The 15393-nt window shown below is 45.0% G+C and overlaps 2 protein-coding genes across 7 annotated transcripts in view; one reads left to right on the top strand and one right to left on the bottom strand.

Moving 5' to 3' along the window:
- Window positions 1-6312, top strand: part of atp8a2 (ATPase phospholipid transporting 8A2) — a 48304-nt gene extending 41992 nt beyond the window's left edge. For all 6 annotated transcript variants that reach the window (XM_076721421.1, XM_076721419.1, XM_076721420.1 and 3 more), the window contains 4 exons: window positions 1173-1261; window positions 1459-1563; window positions 3926-4017; window positions 4741-6312. In XM_076721421.1, the coding sequence (XP_076577536.1) occupies window positions 1173-1261; window positions 1459-1563; window positions 3926-4017; window positions 4741-4835 (381 nt within the window). In that variant the 3' untranslated portion in view covers window positions 4836-6312. The remainder of the gene's footprint in view (window positions 1-1172; window positions 1262-1458; window positions 1564-3925; window positions 4018-4740) is intronic.
- A 1843-nt stretch (window positions 6313-8155) lies between these two features.
- shisa2b (shisa family member 2b) lies at window positions 8156-14926 on the bottom strand. The gene is made up of 2 exons (XM_076760993.1): window positions 14026-14926; window positions 8156-9232 (listed from the first exon to the last, which is right to left on the bottom strand). The coding sequence occupies exons 1-2, from the start codon at window positions 14327-14329 to the stop codon at window positions 8661-8663; spliced, it is 876 nt and encodes a 291-aa protein (XP_076617108.1). The 5' UTR covers window positions 14330-14926; the 3' UTR covers window positions 8156-8660.
- Window positions 14927-15393: the final 467 nt, after the last annotated feature.

The raw sequence follows: 15393 nt of genomic DNA, 5'->3' as shown, positions 1-15393 counted from the left end.
TGTCCATGGGGTATGGGATGGAAAAGAGCTGTGTATTTCTGCTCAGAGTAACTGTGTGTGCATATGAGAATTAATGTGCTATGCGTGTCCAGCTACATGTGATTTGTGGTGATTATAAAGTAGTGCATACCAACAGTCTGTTTCTATGGATATAACAAATCAGAGAAGATCATTTAGCATACCTCCATCCTCAGAGTGTTTAAAGACAGTGTGATATAACATGTGTCCAGTGCTGTAAAAATGAACTGTGTTCCTCTGCATGTAGGTGTTTGTCACATACAGAAAGATATAGAGGACACATGAATCCAGTTGGATCATCAGTGACTTGGTTGCAATCCCAGCTGCTACAGAAGATGTTTCCTAATGGTTTTTCGATTAATTTTTCCCCCTGTTGCCTCTCCCTCTGGGAACCAAATTGTCTCTGTATCTCTGGATACAAACGCAGGACACAGGAAACACATGATATGGGCAATAAAGTAGTGGAAGTTGAGTGTTTGTAACTATTGACTTAAAGGTTCACGCCTAGAGACAAAGACTTAGGTTTGTGAAACCCCACAGAGCTCTTGCAGATAAGCAAAGAGGAGATATTGGGTAATAAAGAGAAAATGGAGGGATTTACAGTAACAGGCGAGGACAAGCAACAGAACACACAGTCAGTAAAGGAAGTTGTGAAAGAGCAAGATTGGAGGGCGCCAGAGGAGAAAGAGATGAGTAGGAGTAAAAGGCAAGGAGACAGACTGACTGACAATTTCAGACAGTGGTTAGATTCAAGATTAATCCCTGGAGACGGATGGAGAATGAGGGTCAAAGGTCAATGGGGCTGGCTGCAGCTGGACTGCAGAGACAGGTATGGGGGCGTCTGTGGTTACTCACTGGCATTTTTATCTTTTATCATCACAGAAGCATTGTATTTCAGCTGTGGGAACACTGTTAAATCCAGTTTGTGGTGTAGATACAGGGTGTGAGAAAGCCGTTAAGTATTTTTGGCTAACAACTCTGGCTAGCTCAGATTTTTTTTATGCTGTGAATAGCTTTCTATGTGCTGTGTCTCACATTTCTCTCTGCCTTTTCCGCATGTGTTTCTCTGCGCTCGTTGCGGAGAAAAATGACTTAATACTCAATTTGAATTAATATACGGAGAAATAAATGGAGCCTGTGTGTTGTCATTGCAGGCTGGCAAGGTGATGCAGTGCTGGCACTTCTGGCTGGGCCTGGTCCTGGTGCCTACTGCGTGTTTACTCAAAGACTTCGCTTGGACCGCGTAAGTAGAACACATTTAATATAAATACATGGGAAATCCATACAGAGACTATTTAACTTAACCGAAGCGTTTACATAACCCATATTGAGTCTGTGTCAACACTTACGCACACTTCATATTATGAATCACATATGTCTGCAAAGTAAAACACTCTAATGCCCCTTCATGGGTCTGATGAGCTTATTTCTGCTTTGCAGCACACGTCGCACTGTGAGGAAGTCTCTTCTAGAGGAGGTGCAGGAGCTGGAGGCTCGGGCCGTTGACCCAGGGGCAGCTGTACTTAGGGATGCTAGCGGGCGCAGGTATCTACTGTGTAGTGTGTTACAAAGCATCATGGGATATCACCTGCATTCATTCATCCAGTTCATTTATTTTAAGACTTGTATAGGGTTATTGAAATAGTATGACTGCATACAGTCCTCAAGAATAACACATTCATATTATAATCTGCAGATTTAGTGTAAAACTCTACATACAGTGGGTAATATACTCAGTGGCCACTTTATTAGGTACACCTGCAAAATTTACTGCAATCACATCAGCCATAAATTAGATAATAAAGTTCAGTCCGGTTCAACACCACCATGGACCACAATCTCAATAATAAACATATTGTTCAATTAACTAAAACTGGCCCTTTCAAGCTTTGCAAAGGAAGAATATGTGGCTGAGCTGTTGTGTTGGATTGCACTGGATCGTACAGGTGCAGCTAACAAAGGGGCCATTGAGTGTACAGTATGTTTCTGTTTGTATGTTGGTATTTCTAACTCCCCGGTGGCACCGTCCACAGGGCCGAAGCCAAGGCTGAGGTCCCGCTGTAGCGCCAGAACTGTCACATGCTCACAGAGGTAGTTTCTGGGTTTGCACTGTCCCACTGTGTGAACTGTGACCTCAAATGACCTGTGTGCCCCACTGCAGGCTGCTTTTGGAGTGACCCTCGCTTCCTCGTTTTCCATTAACTGAGTTCACACCTCTGTTTATCTGTTCATCACTCGTTCCCCTTTGTCCTCAGTATCATCTTTACATTTTATTTCTCTCCTTATGTGCCTTTTTTTCCATTCCTTCATCTCTGGATTGCTTCATAGGTGGACCAATTTGAACTGCTGTACAGACCTGGTGTGTCTTCTGGTTTTGTCTTTAGTGCTCTCGCTGTGATTTAGCTGTGTGTATGGTGTCACTAGAGCTGTGTTAGAAACGATTGCATGGTTTAGTTTTGGGGAAAATTATTAGGAGGTTATAGATGCAGTATGTACTTAAGATTGTAGAGGTTTGACTATTCACTAGCAGTGGTGGAAAGTAACAAAATATATTTAATCAAGTACTCTATTCAAGTTCTACGCAGGGCCCCGTCCTGGACTGACCTTGCTTTAAACCTAGGACAGGATCCTGGGGCCCTCTCCATTCAGAATAAGAGTAGTGGGCAAAGAAGCAATGGAGCAAAATGGAAACAAGCACATCTGTGTTTGTAGTTCCTGGGGAGGTCCTGGGGTAGGCATGGGAAAGGGGGTGGAAAGGTAGAGTACAGGAGCGTCTCGAGGGAAGAGTTCAAACGAGGCACATCCTTGGGCCTTTTCGAATCAGAGGATAGCCAGAAGAAACATTAGAGAAGGAGAGAGGACAGCTTGAGTCGTACTGATGCATGAGCCTTTCATGTATTTGTCCAGCCACCACTTAGTCTTTTATCATTCACTCCGCACTGTCATCTATCTAACAGACATCATTTTTTTTGGCCAAAGACTTCTTGAGCAAACTTCAGAGCCCCTCACTTTTTTCTTTTTTTTATTTTGACAAAAACTCTAGTGAAGGTTCCCAACAGTCACATACAGTATTAAGAATTTCCTAACCGCCTGGTCCAAATTTTAACCTTGGGACGGCTGGCTCTTGTCCAAAACTAGTCCGTTGATCATCATAAGAGCCAGGGAAACCCCTCTTTTGTGAATTTAATGGTCCATCGGAAGATGAATATATTCTTTCAAAGGGAATTGGCTAAAACCTTTCTGACGCATCGGCAATACAAGTGTCCCTGCGTTTATATCCAACGCCTTTGCCTAATGACGCAAGTATCAGACTCAACGTGTGTGTGTGTGCGTGCATGCATTTCTGTGAAATATCTGGAAAGGCCTTAGTTATTTTTGGTCACGGGAGGAGAGGAGCCGTGACGGCGTGTGGTCTCAGAACAGAGGATCTAGTCTTCTTCTTGGAACGAGGGGGAAGAAGAGGAGAGGAGAGGAGTGGGGAGCTGGGGAATAGTTTACTGTGGATGCCCTGTTACCCTGCAGCCAGTTTATGACTTACTGTTGGTTTAAATTGGATGTCAAACGCAGTCAGTCTCAAATCCACCTCCTGCCAGCTTTCTGGTCTTAAATCCATTTTGTTAACTCATTGATCTGTGTGTTTCTATGTTGATCCGTGAAGGAGAGATTTACTCTTGGCTTATATCCTGCAGTGTTTTGCTCAAGGACAGCTGAAACATTAAGAACTGTCTTTAATCACAAGGCTGCCTCAAATCTGTGGGAAAAAAACCTTAAGAAAATGTATCCCGGTAGCTAGTAATGGTGTTGTGTAGTAGTGATAGTAGTGGAGATTCCCTCTTTAATTTCCAGTAACTGAGTGGTCATGTACCTTCGCTGTGGAGTAACTGATCTTTCTCTCCTTTCTCCTCAGTCTAAACGAACGGGCCCATCTGTTGACAAGAGTCTTTAGGAAAACACCTTCAAGCGTAGGACGCTCAAACTCAGTGCAACAGACTGTGTCACGTGAGTGTCCTGTCCAGACACACACACTATAATGTTATGCAAACCCTGCTTCAATGCAGGCCTTAAAACTAGCACATGATGATATCCAGTTATTGTCAGTGGTCATCAGTTGCTTCAGTAAGCTGTGCGTGGAAAAGAGAGAATTGTGTCTCTTGTCTCATTACAAGAGGTAAAGTCTTACAAAAACAGATATTAAGGTTCACAATCAAGACATATTCTGCCAATATAAACTAAGGATGTAGACAAAGAGAAGAATAGAGTGTGTTGATCTCTGTATTCTTTCTTTCTTGCCAAGCTCGATTTGTTTCCTTTGTTTGTTTGGGTGCCATTTCAAAATCTGGCAAACTGTGCACAATAAATGGAGAGAGAAAGTAATGCTATTCAGTGTTTCTATCTTACGCAGCCCAGAAACAACAAACTGACAAATTGATTCCCAGTATACTTGGCCAGGAGCACATATACTGAGTGACCAGAAAAATAGAAACCCTGTACAAAGTGCCTAGATGGCTAATCCAATGTAATAGTCCTGTAACTAATACCGCCTTTGTGAAACACGATTCAACTTTATGTTAAGTTTTGAGGCAGTGGTTTGTGGCAGAAGCAAAGGTACAGCCTCAAAACATGAACTGACTCTGCACACAAACAACCAAAGTACTCAGCAGAATGTTTTGTGTGCTGCACTGCAGAACACCCAACATTCATTCCTCTTGTCTCTCTCTGCAGACGGCTATGCCTTCTCTCAGGAGGAGCACGGCGTGGTGTCCCAATCCCAGGTAGTGCGCTCCTACGACACCACCCGCCAACGCCCAAGCCTCTAGCCCCACCCCTGACCAAGGCTCCGGCTCACCGTAGCAACACTTATCAAGGCGACAGTGGAGACAGACTCACGTAACACCCTCATGCCGGGTGACCGACCCCTGCTGTGGCCTTACTTGGAACTATGACCTGGCCCCTCGTTCGGGGCGGGGTCACGGTCAGGCGTGGAGACCGTCGCTGGCGCATGGAGGACTGACTTGAGAGAAGGGGACCAGGCCGACTTTATGGAATAAACATTCTTCAAACTCACACGAGCTGCACAAGCATGAGCAATCATATCCACGCACAGACATGACAAGTCAAACTCAGAGACTGCTACTCATATCTGTATACCCCACAGACTGGGTTTGCTTCATGCTACTGTGTGTTTATGTGTGTGTATGTATGTGCGTGTGTGTGTGCACAAGCGTGTGCGTGTGTGTGTATGTGTGTGTGTACATGTGCATTCCAGTGCGTCTATATCTGCCTGTGCATGTATGTCTGCACGCATTGGCGCTGCTGTGTTTGTGTACATGTGTGTTGGCCCGCGTGTGTTAGCTTCCACAGTTCCCTCTCATCTCTCTTGTGAGGTGGGTTTAGCTAATCTGTCATCACATGCCGACGCGGGACGCTGAGGGGACGTCAAAATAAACACGCACACACACACTCACACACACACACACACACACACACACACACACACGTACACACACACACATGCGCCGCTGAATTCCTTTTTAAAAGGGAAGGAGGGAAGCAAAAACCAAGGACCGCCGGAGCTCTGCACCCCAGCTACAGGCAAACATCCACCTCTTGTCCCATCACAGCACCAAGCCTCACTGCCAAACACCACAGAGATGCCACTGAGGCAGAACGCTCACGCCAAACTGGACCACCACCCTGCTGCAACCCCTCCTACACCACTGGGACCTCCTCTGGCTTATCTCTCCCTTCATTTCTTCCTGCCTATCGACTCCATCTCCTAGTCCCTGCAGCCTCACATCTCTCTTTTAAGAATCCACTTTGTTTCCTGGTGTTTATGACCGCTCCTGTGATGCCGCCTGTCTAGCATCATCAGCTCGCATAGAAGCAGCAAGCCTGGCATTAGAGCTTCCTCCTTCACTTCTGTTGGAATTCCTCTCTTTACTGGACTGTTTCTTTTCTCTTTTTTTTATTAAAGTGGACATTAATGTGTATGTGTTTATAATTTTCTTTCTTTTCATTAATGCCTGTTTTTGTACTCATATGTGGAGACGTGTCTTAGAGGGAATATTTTACTTGAACTAGTGCTGATAGGCACCCAAACAGAAGGGATCTGATTGAGACACTCGCCTGGATCATGTGTTTTTCTGGCTCTGGGATTTGTCTGAATGTCGAGTCTATTGTCTGTGTGCTCAATGTTGAGGACACTCTGGTTCAGGAATGCAAGACTGAAAGGGTGGGAGACGGGGGTTGTCCATCTGAGTCCTAATCATTAAATCTAATCAATCCATGGCCTGACTGCATGTCTCTGTTTCTTGATTGGAAGCTGTCCACTCAGTTGGCGCAGTTTACATTTTCTGCTTAAAATGGATCAAAAAGGCTTGATTTGTACACAGTGCATGATTTCATATATTGCCAGAATCAAACCTCTCCCACGCTCCCTGTTTAAACTCAGGAGAGTCAGTGTAGACAGACCATTAGCCGATTAATACCCCACCTCCCTCTGTCCCACCAGCACAACTGGAGATCCCTTTCCCCACCCACCTTCCTGGATGCGGCCCAGCCCAAACCAACTACAGCTGCTTCAGGATGGAGAATCCATCGGGCCATGGCCGAGCAGGAGCCAGAGAGACATTTATGCTTTTCAACTCGTCCCCAGTGACTCCCCAACGGCCCGCTCCGCTTTCCACATTACTGTAGCTGAGTTTCTGAGCCTGCCAAAACTACACCTCCACATTGCTATAGCTTCAAACTGTCCATTGTTGCAGTGTACTTTTCCTCCTCCCTCTGAGTCGGGTGATGTGACAGGTACTCGTTCTGTCCTCTGTGGGTGGTAGAGCTGTCTGTGAATGGGTGTAATTAGTGTTTAAGTATGAGAGTGTTTGTGTTTCAAGAGGATTAAGAATTCGAGACAGCTCTGTGTGCAAAACCCATTCGCCACACATTTGTTTTTTGTTAACCAAGTTTCCAAGTGTGTGTATGTAAATATCACTTATCCAGAGGCGCAGTGGCAACAAAAGAAATCCACCTTTAAAGCACAAAGCATTGCTTGTCATGCGCTTTTTGTCAGTCGAAGGAGACAAAATGCTGAAACACGCAAGCTCTCAACACACTGCACTCTGTTTGAAAGTTTATTTTTGGAGAATTCGTACGAAAAATGTCACTCGTGCATGAAAATGGGCCGATTTTCATACATCATTTTGTCGATTATATTGTCACACACAAGCTGCCAACTGTATCTTACAGACATGCTCTGAGCACAGATGAGGTACAGAAAGATGCCGGTTTCAGGACTGTAGGCTGCACGCTCAGTGGAGCAGTACATTCCTCAAGTTGCATGTTACTGAGTTACCAGTGACCCAGCTGCACAACAGTACACAGAACAGTGGAAAAAATGCAACCTTAACTCATTTTCTTCTGATTCACAACCAATAACAGATATTTCTTTGCCCTCCTTAAGTGGAAAATAATGAGTCAAAGCTGCCCTGGAGCTGCCGGTGCCCTCCGCTAACGCACTGAACTGTGGGAGTGTTAAATACACACACATGCACACACACCTCTCATGGGAGAGAAGTGAAGGGGGCAGCTGGCTGAGTTTTCACTGTATAATTAACTCCATAATCTTCAGAGAGCTGCCTCTCACTCCTTCTCTGTCACACTCTCACACTTGTCAGGTACATTAACTGTCAGCCTTGCGTGAATATTTAAATTTTCTGGGGGTCTGTGTGTATTTCCACACAGGGCAGTTGGGGATTTTATGTGTGTGTGTGTTTTTTCTTTTTGGGTGGCAGGAAGGGGGGTTGTATAGCAGGGTGGAGCGTCACAGTCTATGTCCTGTGTTCACTTCATTACATTTTAAATGGTCTACAGGGAGATTGCGACTGCCTTTCACATCACGCCACCTGCATTTCCCATTACACACAGTTCACTCACAATTACTCATACGTCCACATCCCTCCTCACTTCACACCAACTCACACACATACAGTACAAACATCTTTTCACATGCTTTCTTTCTTCATACTTTCAACACAAACATATACCGTATTGTATAAACCACTCACAACAATTCACAAGTGCAGATGTGCACATGGCATAAACACAGCATGTGGTCATAGTTGTTTTTTTTTTTTTTTTTGTTCGAATATCCATTTTCCATACAGTTCACTGCTGTAAATCATCCAGTCATCACTCATTCCAGCACATACAAGCCAAAAAAAATCTTTTCCTCATACTCACATACACATGCATGCAAACACAGACACATGCACAGTCTTTATTTGAGCTGTGGGCTGCAGTGAGCTGTGCATTATCACCCATCTGTTCTCTTTAACCCTCCTATATGCAGTTTTGTCTTTGCATCAAGACAGAAACTTGTTTATGCATCCATCTTACCCCCATCACAGGCTGAGCTTAGCTCATTTAAACTTGCCAAGCAGTAGATCATATGACACACACTGAACAGACACACACAATAGCAGGGCAGGTCCTGCTGCCTCAACGGCTTTATGAGTCCTTCATGTGAGTCTGACTCCCTGCCTTTCTTTTTCCACTCTGTCAGCATCCCCCCAAAAGGTCTCTGGTGCAGCCCTCACAGGTTAAACTTCACAACAAAGCAGCAGAGTGGTCTGCATGTTGACCCCTCATCACACAGTCACAGGAGGGTATTTCTGGTCACTGGTGACACTGGACCCACCGGTGGGAGGAGGGCAGGGGGACTGGAGGGGTCTGTATCCACCCTGAGTGGCATCCAGGAAGGCTGGGGTAGGGGACACAGGGTGGGCGTAGCCGATGTACTGCGGGTGCAGAAACTGTCCCTGGTGAGGCATGATTTGCGTGGCCTGCTGGCAGTTGAGTACAGAGAAGTTAGTGGGCATGTTGACGAAGACGCTGGCATCAGGGGGCAGGCAGCAGGAGGCCTGAGCCCGCATGAGGGGAGGAGGAGCAGGGCGGGGCGCGGCTGGCGGGGCGGAAGAGCTGGACGAGGTGGCCGTGCTGGACTGGCGGGATGATGAACCTCTGGAGGTCCCCGCGCTGGCCATCATAGGGATGGTTTCCAAGAGGCGACCACTGCCTGCCCCGCTTCCTGTCGCACCTCCTGATGACAGTTCCTGTTTGGGCCGGAGGCAGCGGCAGCAGCACACAGCAACCACAGAGCCCACCAGGATGAAAGCCACGAACACTGAGCCCACGATCAGGAACGGCACATAGATGGGCACTACAGAAAGAGAAGACAAACACATGCTTATTACAGGGAACAGCAATCAGACCTGTTTCTGTTCTCTTCTAACATGAACATTAAACTTCAGAAAGCACTGCCGCCTCACACACTCACACGTCTTGCCTCTCTGCACAGGCAACGCTCCTACATGTGAGTGGAGATTGGATGAGACAGTGAAACAAAAGAGTGAGCAGGGTGTTTGGACTTGCGTAGAAGAATGAGAGGTACACTGGGATCGGGTCCCCAGGGAGTCTCAGGCTCTCATTAGCAGTTATTAACTTTGTTTTGATCTGTTTTAATCCTCAGCACCCTGCTGTGTCCCCAGACTCCTCGACCCTGCAGACCTGTGTGTGTGTGTGTGTGTGTGTGTGTGTGTGTGTGTGTGTGTGTGTGTGTGTGTGTGTGTATGTGTGTTTGCATGGGTGACATTCTTAAGGCCGACTGCCAGCAGATATTTGTGACCCTTCTTTTTTCTTCAGCTATTTATGACCAACCCTTTGAAAATAAGTTACTCAAGTTGAACTACAGTACTTGGCTTCTGCTTAAAGAAGGGTATTAAAGTTGACTGATTTAATGTAGCTGAATGGGAGTTTATTCAGCCCTTTAAATCAAAGGAGTAAGCCAATTCCTTCTCACTGACCTTTACTTTCTTTTCGTTTAAAACAGCAAATCAGACTCGAAAGAAAGCACTTGTGTAACTCTCACAATCCCACCAATCAGAGGGTCATTTGGTGGGTCAAATAGCAGAGGCATTATTAAATAGGTAAAAAAAAAAACCTGACAGTTTTATGTGTGAAGATCTCAGCTCCAGTGAGCAGGAGAAGCTCCAACAACAACTTTGAAACATGATCAAGAATAACTTTTTTTTGAAAACAGTTTTTGTTCTAACAGCACCTTTTCGGCTAAATAATGAAGGCTCAGAGCGAATGTTTTTGGCAGAAACGGGGTGACAGGCGAGATGAGGTCACCTCTGAGGTGTGTTCCCTAACTTGTCCATTCCCATGCCCACTCACACAAACACCTTGCAAACACAATAAGGGCCATGTTACATTATAAGTGATTAGTTGTGTTTTATTGTTCCCGCAGGGTGTAGTTATTTTCCGCTTTGAATGTGCCCGTGTGTTATGAGGTGTAACTGTATGCCAAATAGAGAGAGGTGGCAACTGGCTCCAGTTTCCTTTTGTGTCTTTGAAATACATCCACACGGCCTTGAGAAACTTTTCAAAATGTTGATCAAAAGTAGCAGGGTATTAAAAAGGATTAGTGCGTGAAACCTGTTAAGAGCTGGAGGACATTCGTTAGCTGCGGTGGTAAGTCCAAGTGACACATGACACAGACCAGCGACAGCGGAGGCCAAGACACGGTGACATGAAACACACTGGGACCTTTCCCTTTGACAAGGAGCGGTGTCAACTTCAGAGGCTAATGCACCTCACAACTACACACCTTCCTGTAAACAGGTTTTAACAGGAACTCTGTTATGGCAACACATATATAAGTTACAAGCGCAGAAATGTCCCAGGGAGCCTTTGACTGCCCTACTTTCCTGCACTTATATGGCCTCCACCTCAACATCTCTGCTCCCACTCCCTTTTTCTGCATGGACGATGAGGATTAGTAACTGCAAAAACTTTCGTCTTGTGTTACTTCATCCCTATTTTCACTGCAGAGCTTCTTTCCAAAACACGGTACTGTAAATCAGTGATGGAGGGGGAAAAAAGGCACCTCTGAAAGTTAGTGGGAGTAATACTCAGATCCTTCACTTAAGTACAAATACCATTAAAGCAGTCTTAAAGTGCTTCATTACAAGTAAAAATCCTGCTTAAGTTAAGTATGGAATTATTATCAGTAAAATGTGCTTAAAGTATCAAAAGTAAAATAAGTCATTAGGCAGAAAACCACCCTTTGACTGATATATAATTATATATCACATCATTTGATCCTTGATCATGCATCAACATGTAAGTAACATTTTGCTGTTGCTCAGGGTGGAGCTAGTTTAAGCTAGTTTATATACTTTTAGGTAAATCACTCCAGTGGCTCTCAACGCAAGGGTTGGGCCCCGTTCCAAAGGTCACAAGATAAATGTGGGAGGTCTCGAAGGGGACAGGACAGAAGAAACAAGCCTTTGAGTCTCTGAGAGGCTGTAGCTGCTCAGGTAAAATGTTGCTTTGTGCTAAATGCTAATCTCAGCATGCTAACATGCTCACAATGGCAATGTTAAGTTGTTTAGCAGGTAGCCTAAAATGTTTACAGTGTTTTGGTTCAGTGTGTTAACATGCTAACATTTGCTACTTAACACCAGAGGTACAACTGAGGCTGGTGTGAATGTCTCTAGTTTAATTTGTTTAGCCTTGAACAAAGTGTTGGTCAAATTAATTACAATTTATCCTGAGGGGGCTGTGAATGTAAAAAATCATGGAAATCCAGCAAATAGCTGATGTCAAGACATTTCACTCAAAATCACAACTTGGGCCAAAACCACCAAACCTGCTGGTGGCGCTAGAGGACAAGTCAGGGGATAATTATGATTCATCCTCTGGGGAACACGAACTAAATGTCATGGACACCCAACAGTTGTTGAGATATTTCAATCTAGACCAAAGTGGCGGAGTGACTGACCGACACTGCCATCCACAGAGCCACACCGCTAGCATGGCTCAAAACTCATTTCTTTGGACTTTTAGAAATTTTTTTTTCTTTTTTTTTTTTTAGGAAGTGTTGGAAACTTTTACCTACAATTATTTAAATGGGATCATCTCTCTTTGGGGAACGGTTAGCATAAACATCTGAAATGTGACAAACAGTTCAATCTTCTGATTTTGACATGTAATGGACTCACGACAAAGGTACAATAGCTTTAGTCAAGGAAAACATACAACATTTCCCTCTGAATTGTGGTGAATTACAAATATAAAGTAGCCTGGAAAGTAAAGTACAAATACCTCACAGTTGTACTTACACAGAGTACAGAATAAATGTTCATATCCACTTTGTACCACTGAATCAAATCAATCAAAAGCTGTTTTCACTTGTCCAATTCAGGACTTAAATGTCTGCTCTTTTAAAAACTGGACTTTATTTCTTTACCTCTTGCTATGTGTGACTTTCTCATCTTGAGCACATGCTTCTTGAAACCCTCCTATTGTTCCCTGTCACTCTTCCACACCTGTTGCTGCAGTTGAGCTGAGGCAGCCATGCCGCAGTAACTGCAGCCCCCTCTCTTAAGCTCTTGTTTTGGGCACAGTCTTTGTGGCTGTGCTGGCTGGACTCTCCCTCGTCTCAAGCGACTATCCCACGGGCATTCTCCTGTTCCTAAATACCATATGTTCCTTCATGTTGAGCGCATTAATAATTTCCTGCCTGTTATCCATTGACGTTACAGTGTGTATCTTTCCCTGGATGATTAATAGGCTGCAAGCGTATGAAAAATGAACGAAATGCACACTCTGAAATAGGCCTCGAATGAAAAAAAGCTGCTTTTTTTTTAAGTTATTTTGGCTGGGGGCCACTGAATGAAATGTATATACCTCTTCCTGCAGTGATAAGGCATGATTGTCTTAGCAAATGACAGATTATAGCTGGAGGTCCAAAAGAGGGCATGATATCCTCCAGGGATGCATGATGTCAGCCTGTGTCGCCTTTTTCTCTGTTGGCCAACATTTGCTCTACTTTTCTGGAGTGCTCTCATCTACTTGTTGATCTTTTATCAAAGATAGTCTCAAGGGACTTTATGGTAGTGTAATTTATGGGAAAGTAAGTGCTGATGAATGGGAAGCCTGACGTTGTCTAGTACATAAGTACACAAATACTGGATATATTTTGCTTGAAGTTTTGGTAATGATGCCTCTGTTAAATGCAGCTTCTTCTATGAGTATCCTGTTAGGAGCAGGTCAGAATCCCCTTAAAGCCGGAGGTACAGGGGGAGTTTGACGATGGGAAAGGGGCTCCACGAGCCTGAAAGGAAATGACACATAACGCGATTTGTGTGTTTTTTTTTTTTTAATGCGCAGAGCTGTCAGCGCCTTTGGTGAGCCACTGTCCAAGATCCGGTCAAGTCCAAACTTGATCCCCGTGGGGACAGCGTGATCTGAGCTCGGCCCCCTCTTGCACTGTTACAGGCCAGAACAAACACAGCTATTTATAAGCGCAGCACGGCACAGTTTGCCATTTGTGAGTGCAGTTAACTTTTTTTTTGAGGAGTCTGCCGCTGTCTCCTGTGCAGCTGTCGTTGCCAACCGGAGCAGGCAGCAGATGAACCTCTCAACGGGGAGACAATGTGAGACTGTTGGGTTTATGAGAGGAAACCGAAACTTGTAACATGTCTGCAATTTACGATCAAATTGAAGCCATCCTGTGCATGCGCCTTGGGCATGGCATCAATGCGCATGGCATTTATTTTTATTAATACGCTACTTTCAGCTCAGTTCATTTGGAATATGCCTAATAAAAAATGGCTGAGACTAGCAACACCACTGACCAGTACTGAAGCAACAGGTCTGCTCGTTTTCTTACGTTCTTGCAGGCTTTTATTATGACAGTCCCCATACTCCAAAACGACTTTCAACAACAATCAGGCCCCCAGAATCACTAATTATCTTTATCTTTATTTTGTATACATCATTCTTGTATGGCGTTCCTTTTTTATTGCTTTTGTTCTCTCTTGTAGTTTTAACTTTTTTTTTTTTTTTTTTTTTTCAAAACCATTCACAATGATGACTGGTGTGGTGACCAGCGTGGATAATATTTGTGGTAAAGTTGTTGAAACCGTACAAGTTATAGGCTTATACCTGCACCGGAGTCCTTGTTCTCCTTGCTCTCTGCCCCGGGATCCTGAGTCTGCCGGTCGTTATCGCAGCTCCCCTGATCCAGCCGTGCGTCCGTGCTGGAGCAGCAGTAGCGCAGCTCGCATTTTCCGCAGCAGATGATCGCGTCCTCGCCGTCTATCTTCTCCGGGCACTGGAACCCTTCTTTCCACGCTCCCTGGGAGTCGTGCCAGCCGTGGCAATACTCCCCACTGGCTTTCACGTCGATGATGACCAGGAGCAGAGTCACAATCACGGTGACATACATCGGGAAACCTCCTCCCCACATCCTCGGCCAGGTGGCCCGCGACCGCACGACGGCGCACTGAAGGAGACAGAGAGGCTTTCACTCCCCGTGTCTACCTCACCTGGTGATGGGGGTGGTACGGTGGATAGGTGCGATACAGGGAGCGGAGGGGATGAAATGAGGGAGCAACAAACCACTTAGAAGCTGTCATTTGTCAGAGGAATCCCGTGCGTAATTCAGATCCAACGTCTCCAAAAGCGACTCCGCAGTGTGGGTGATTATCCAAGAGTTGCACAAACCAAAACACAAGCACTGAAAGCAAATCTGTCACAAAAATTAGAGTGCGTTAAGCTTCAAGATACTCCAGCTGTAAACCTTCAGAGCTCCTGCTAAATCCAGGACTAAATGATCTCCTCTGGCACAGAGGCGAGGCTGTTCATGTCTCCAGACTCTTCAAATGTCTTCCCACAGGGATGCAGAGAAGCCAACTGTTGTACGCTGATCCATGCTGCTGTCCTTCCTGAGAACCCTCGCCGTCAGCCCCGTGCGTAAAGATACCTTTTCAAACTTTTGTGGCTTGGTCCGCATTGTTGGGCGTCAGAAGTCAGCCACCCAAGTCTGGGTCAGTCTCGCCCGATTGAACTAAAGCGCGCAGAGTCTATCCTACTTCGCGTCAGAGTGAGAGGGGCGTGTAAAGAGGCAGATGCAAACACACATCCCCCTTAACGCAGAATAAACCGGAGGAACTTCCAAGAGTGTCAAGTTGCAAAGAGTTCAATACAGTTTCCGCTTGAAACTTTTTAAATAATGTCCTAACTGAGAATAAAAAGCACACATTGCAACTTTATGGAGACCATTTTTTGGGACAGTACCAATTGGAAAATAATACATTCAAATAAATCCAAATAAATAGTCCAAATTATTGAATATATAGAAAATACAGAACATATATTCCAGTATCTTCCAGATCAGAGATCAAGCGTTTCCCCTACTTCGAGATTTTTTCCTCAGCTCTACCATTTGTACTTTCAGATCTGCCTCAGAGACATCTTGATTGGCTTCATGTTAAACTTTAATAGTCACTAAACCGTGCTTTTATTTCACTT

The sequence above is a fragment of the Chaetodon auriga genome, chromosome 21 (genome assembly GCF_051107435.1).
Source record: "Chaetodon auriga isolate fChaAug3 chromosome 21, fChaAug3.hap1, whole genome shotgun sequence".
Classification (NCBI taxonomy): domain Eukaryota; kingdom Metazoa; phylum Chordata; class Actinopteri; order Chaetodontiformes; family Chaetodontidae; genus Chaetodon; species Chaetodon auriga.
Note: the sequence above shows the minus strand (reverse complement) of the source record. Positions and strands in the feature narration are given on the sequence as shown.

Coding starts and splice junctions, on each gene's coding strand:
- shisa2b (XM_076760993.1), bottom strand. CDS start 14,329: ATGTGGGGAGGAGGTTTCCCGATGTATGTCACCGTGATTGTGACTCTG. Junction 9,233..14,025: donor GAACAAGGACTCCGGTGCAG/GTATAAGCCTAT, acceptor CTCTTTCTGTAG/TGCCCATCTATGTGCCGTTC.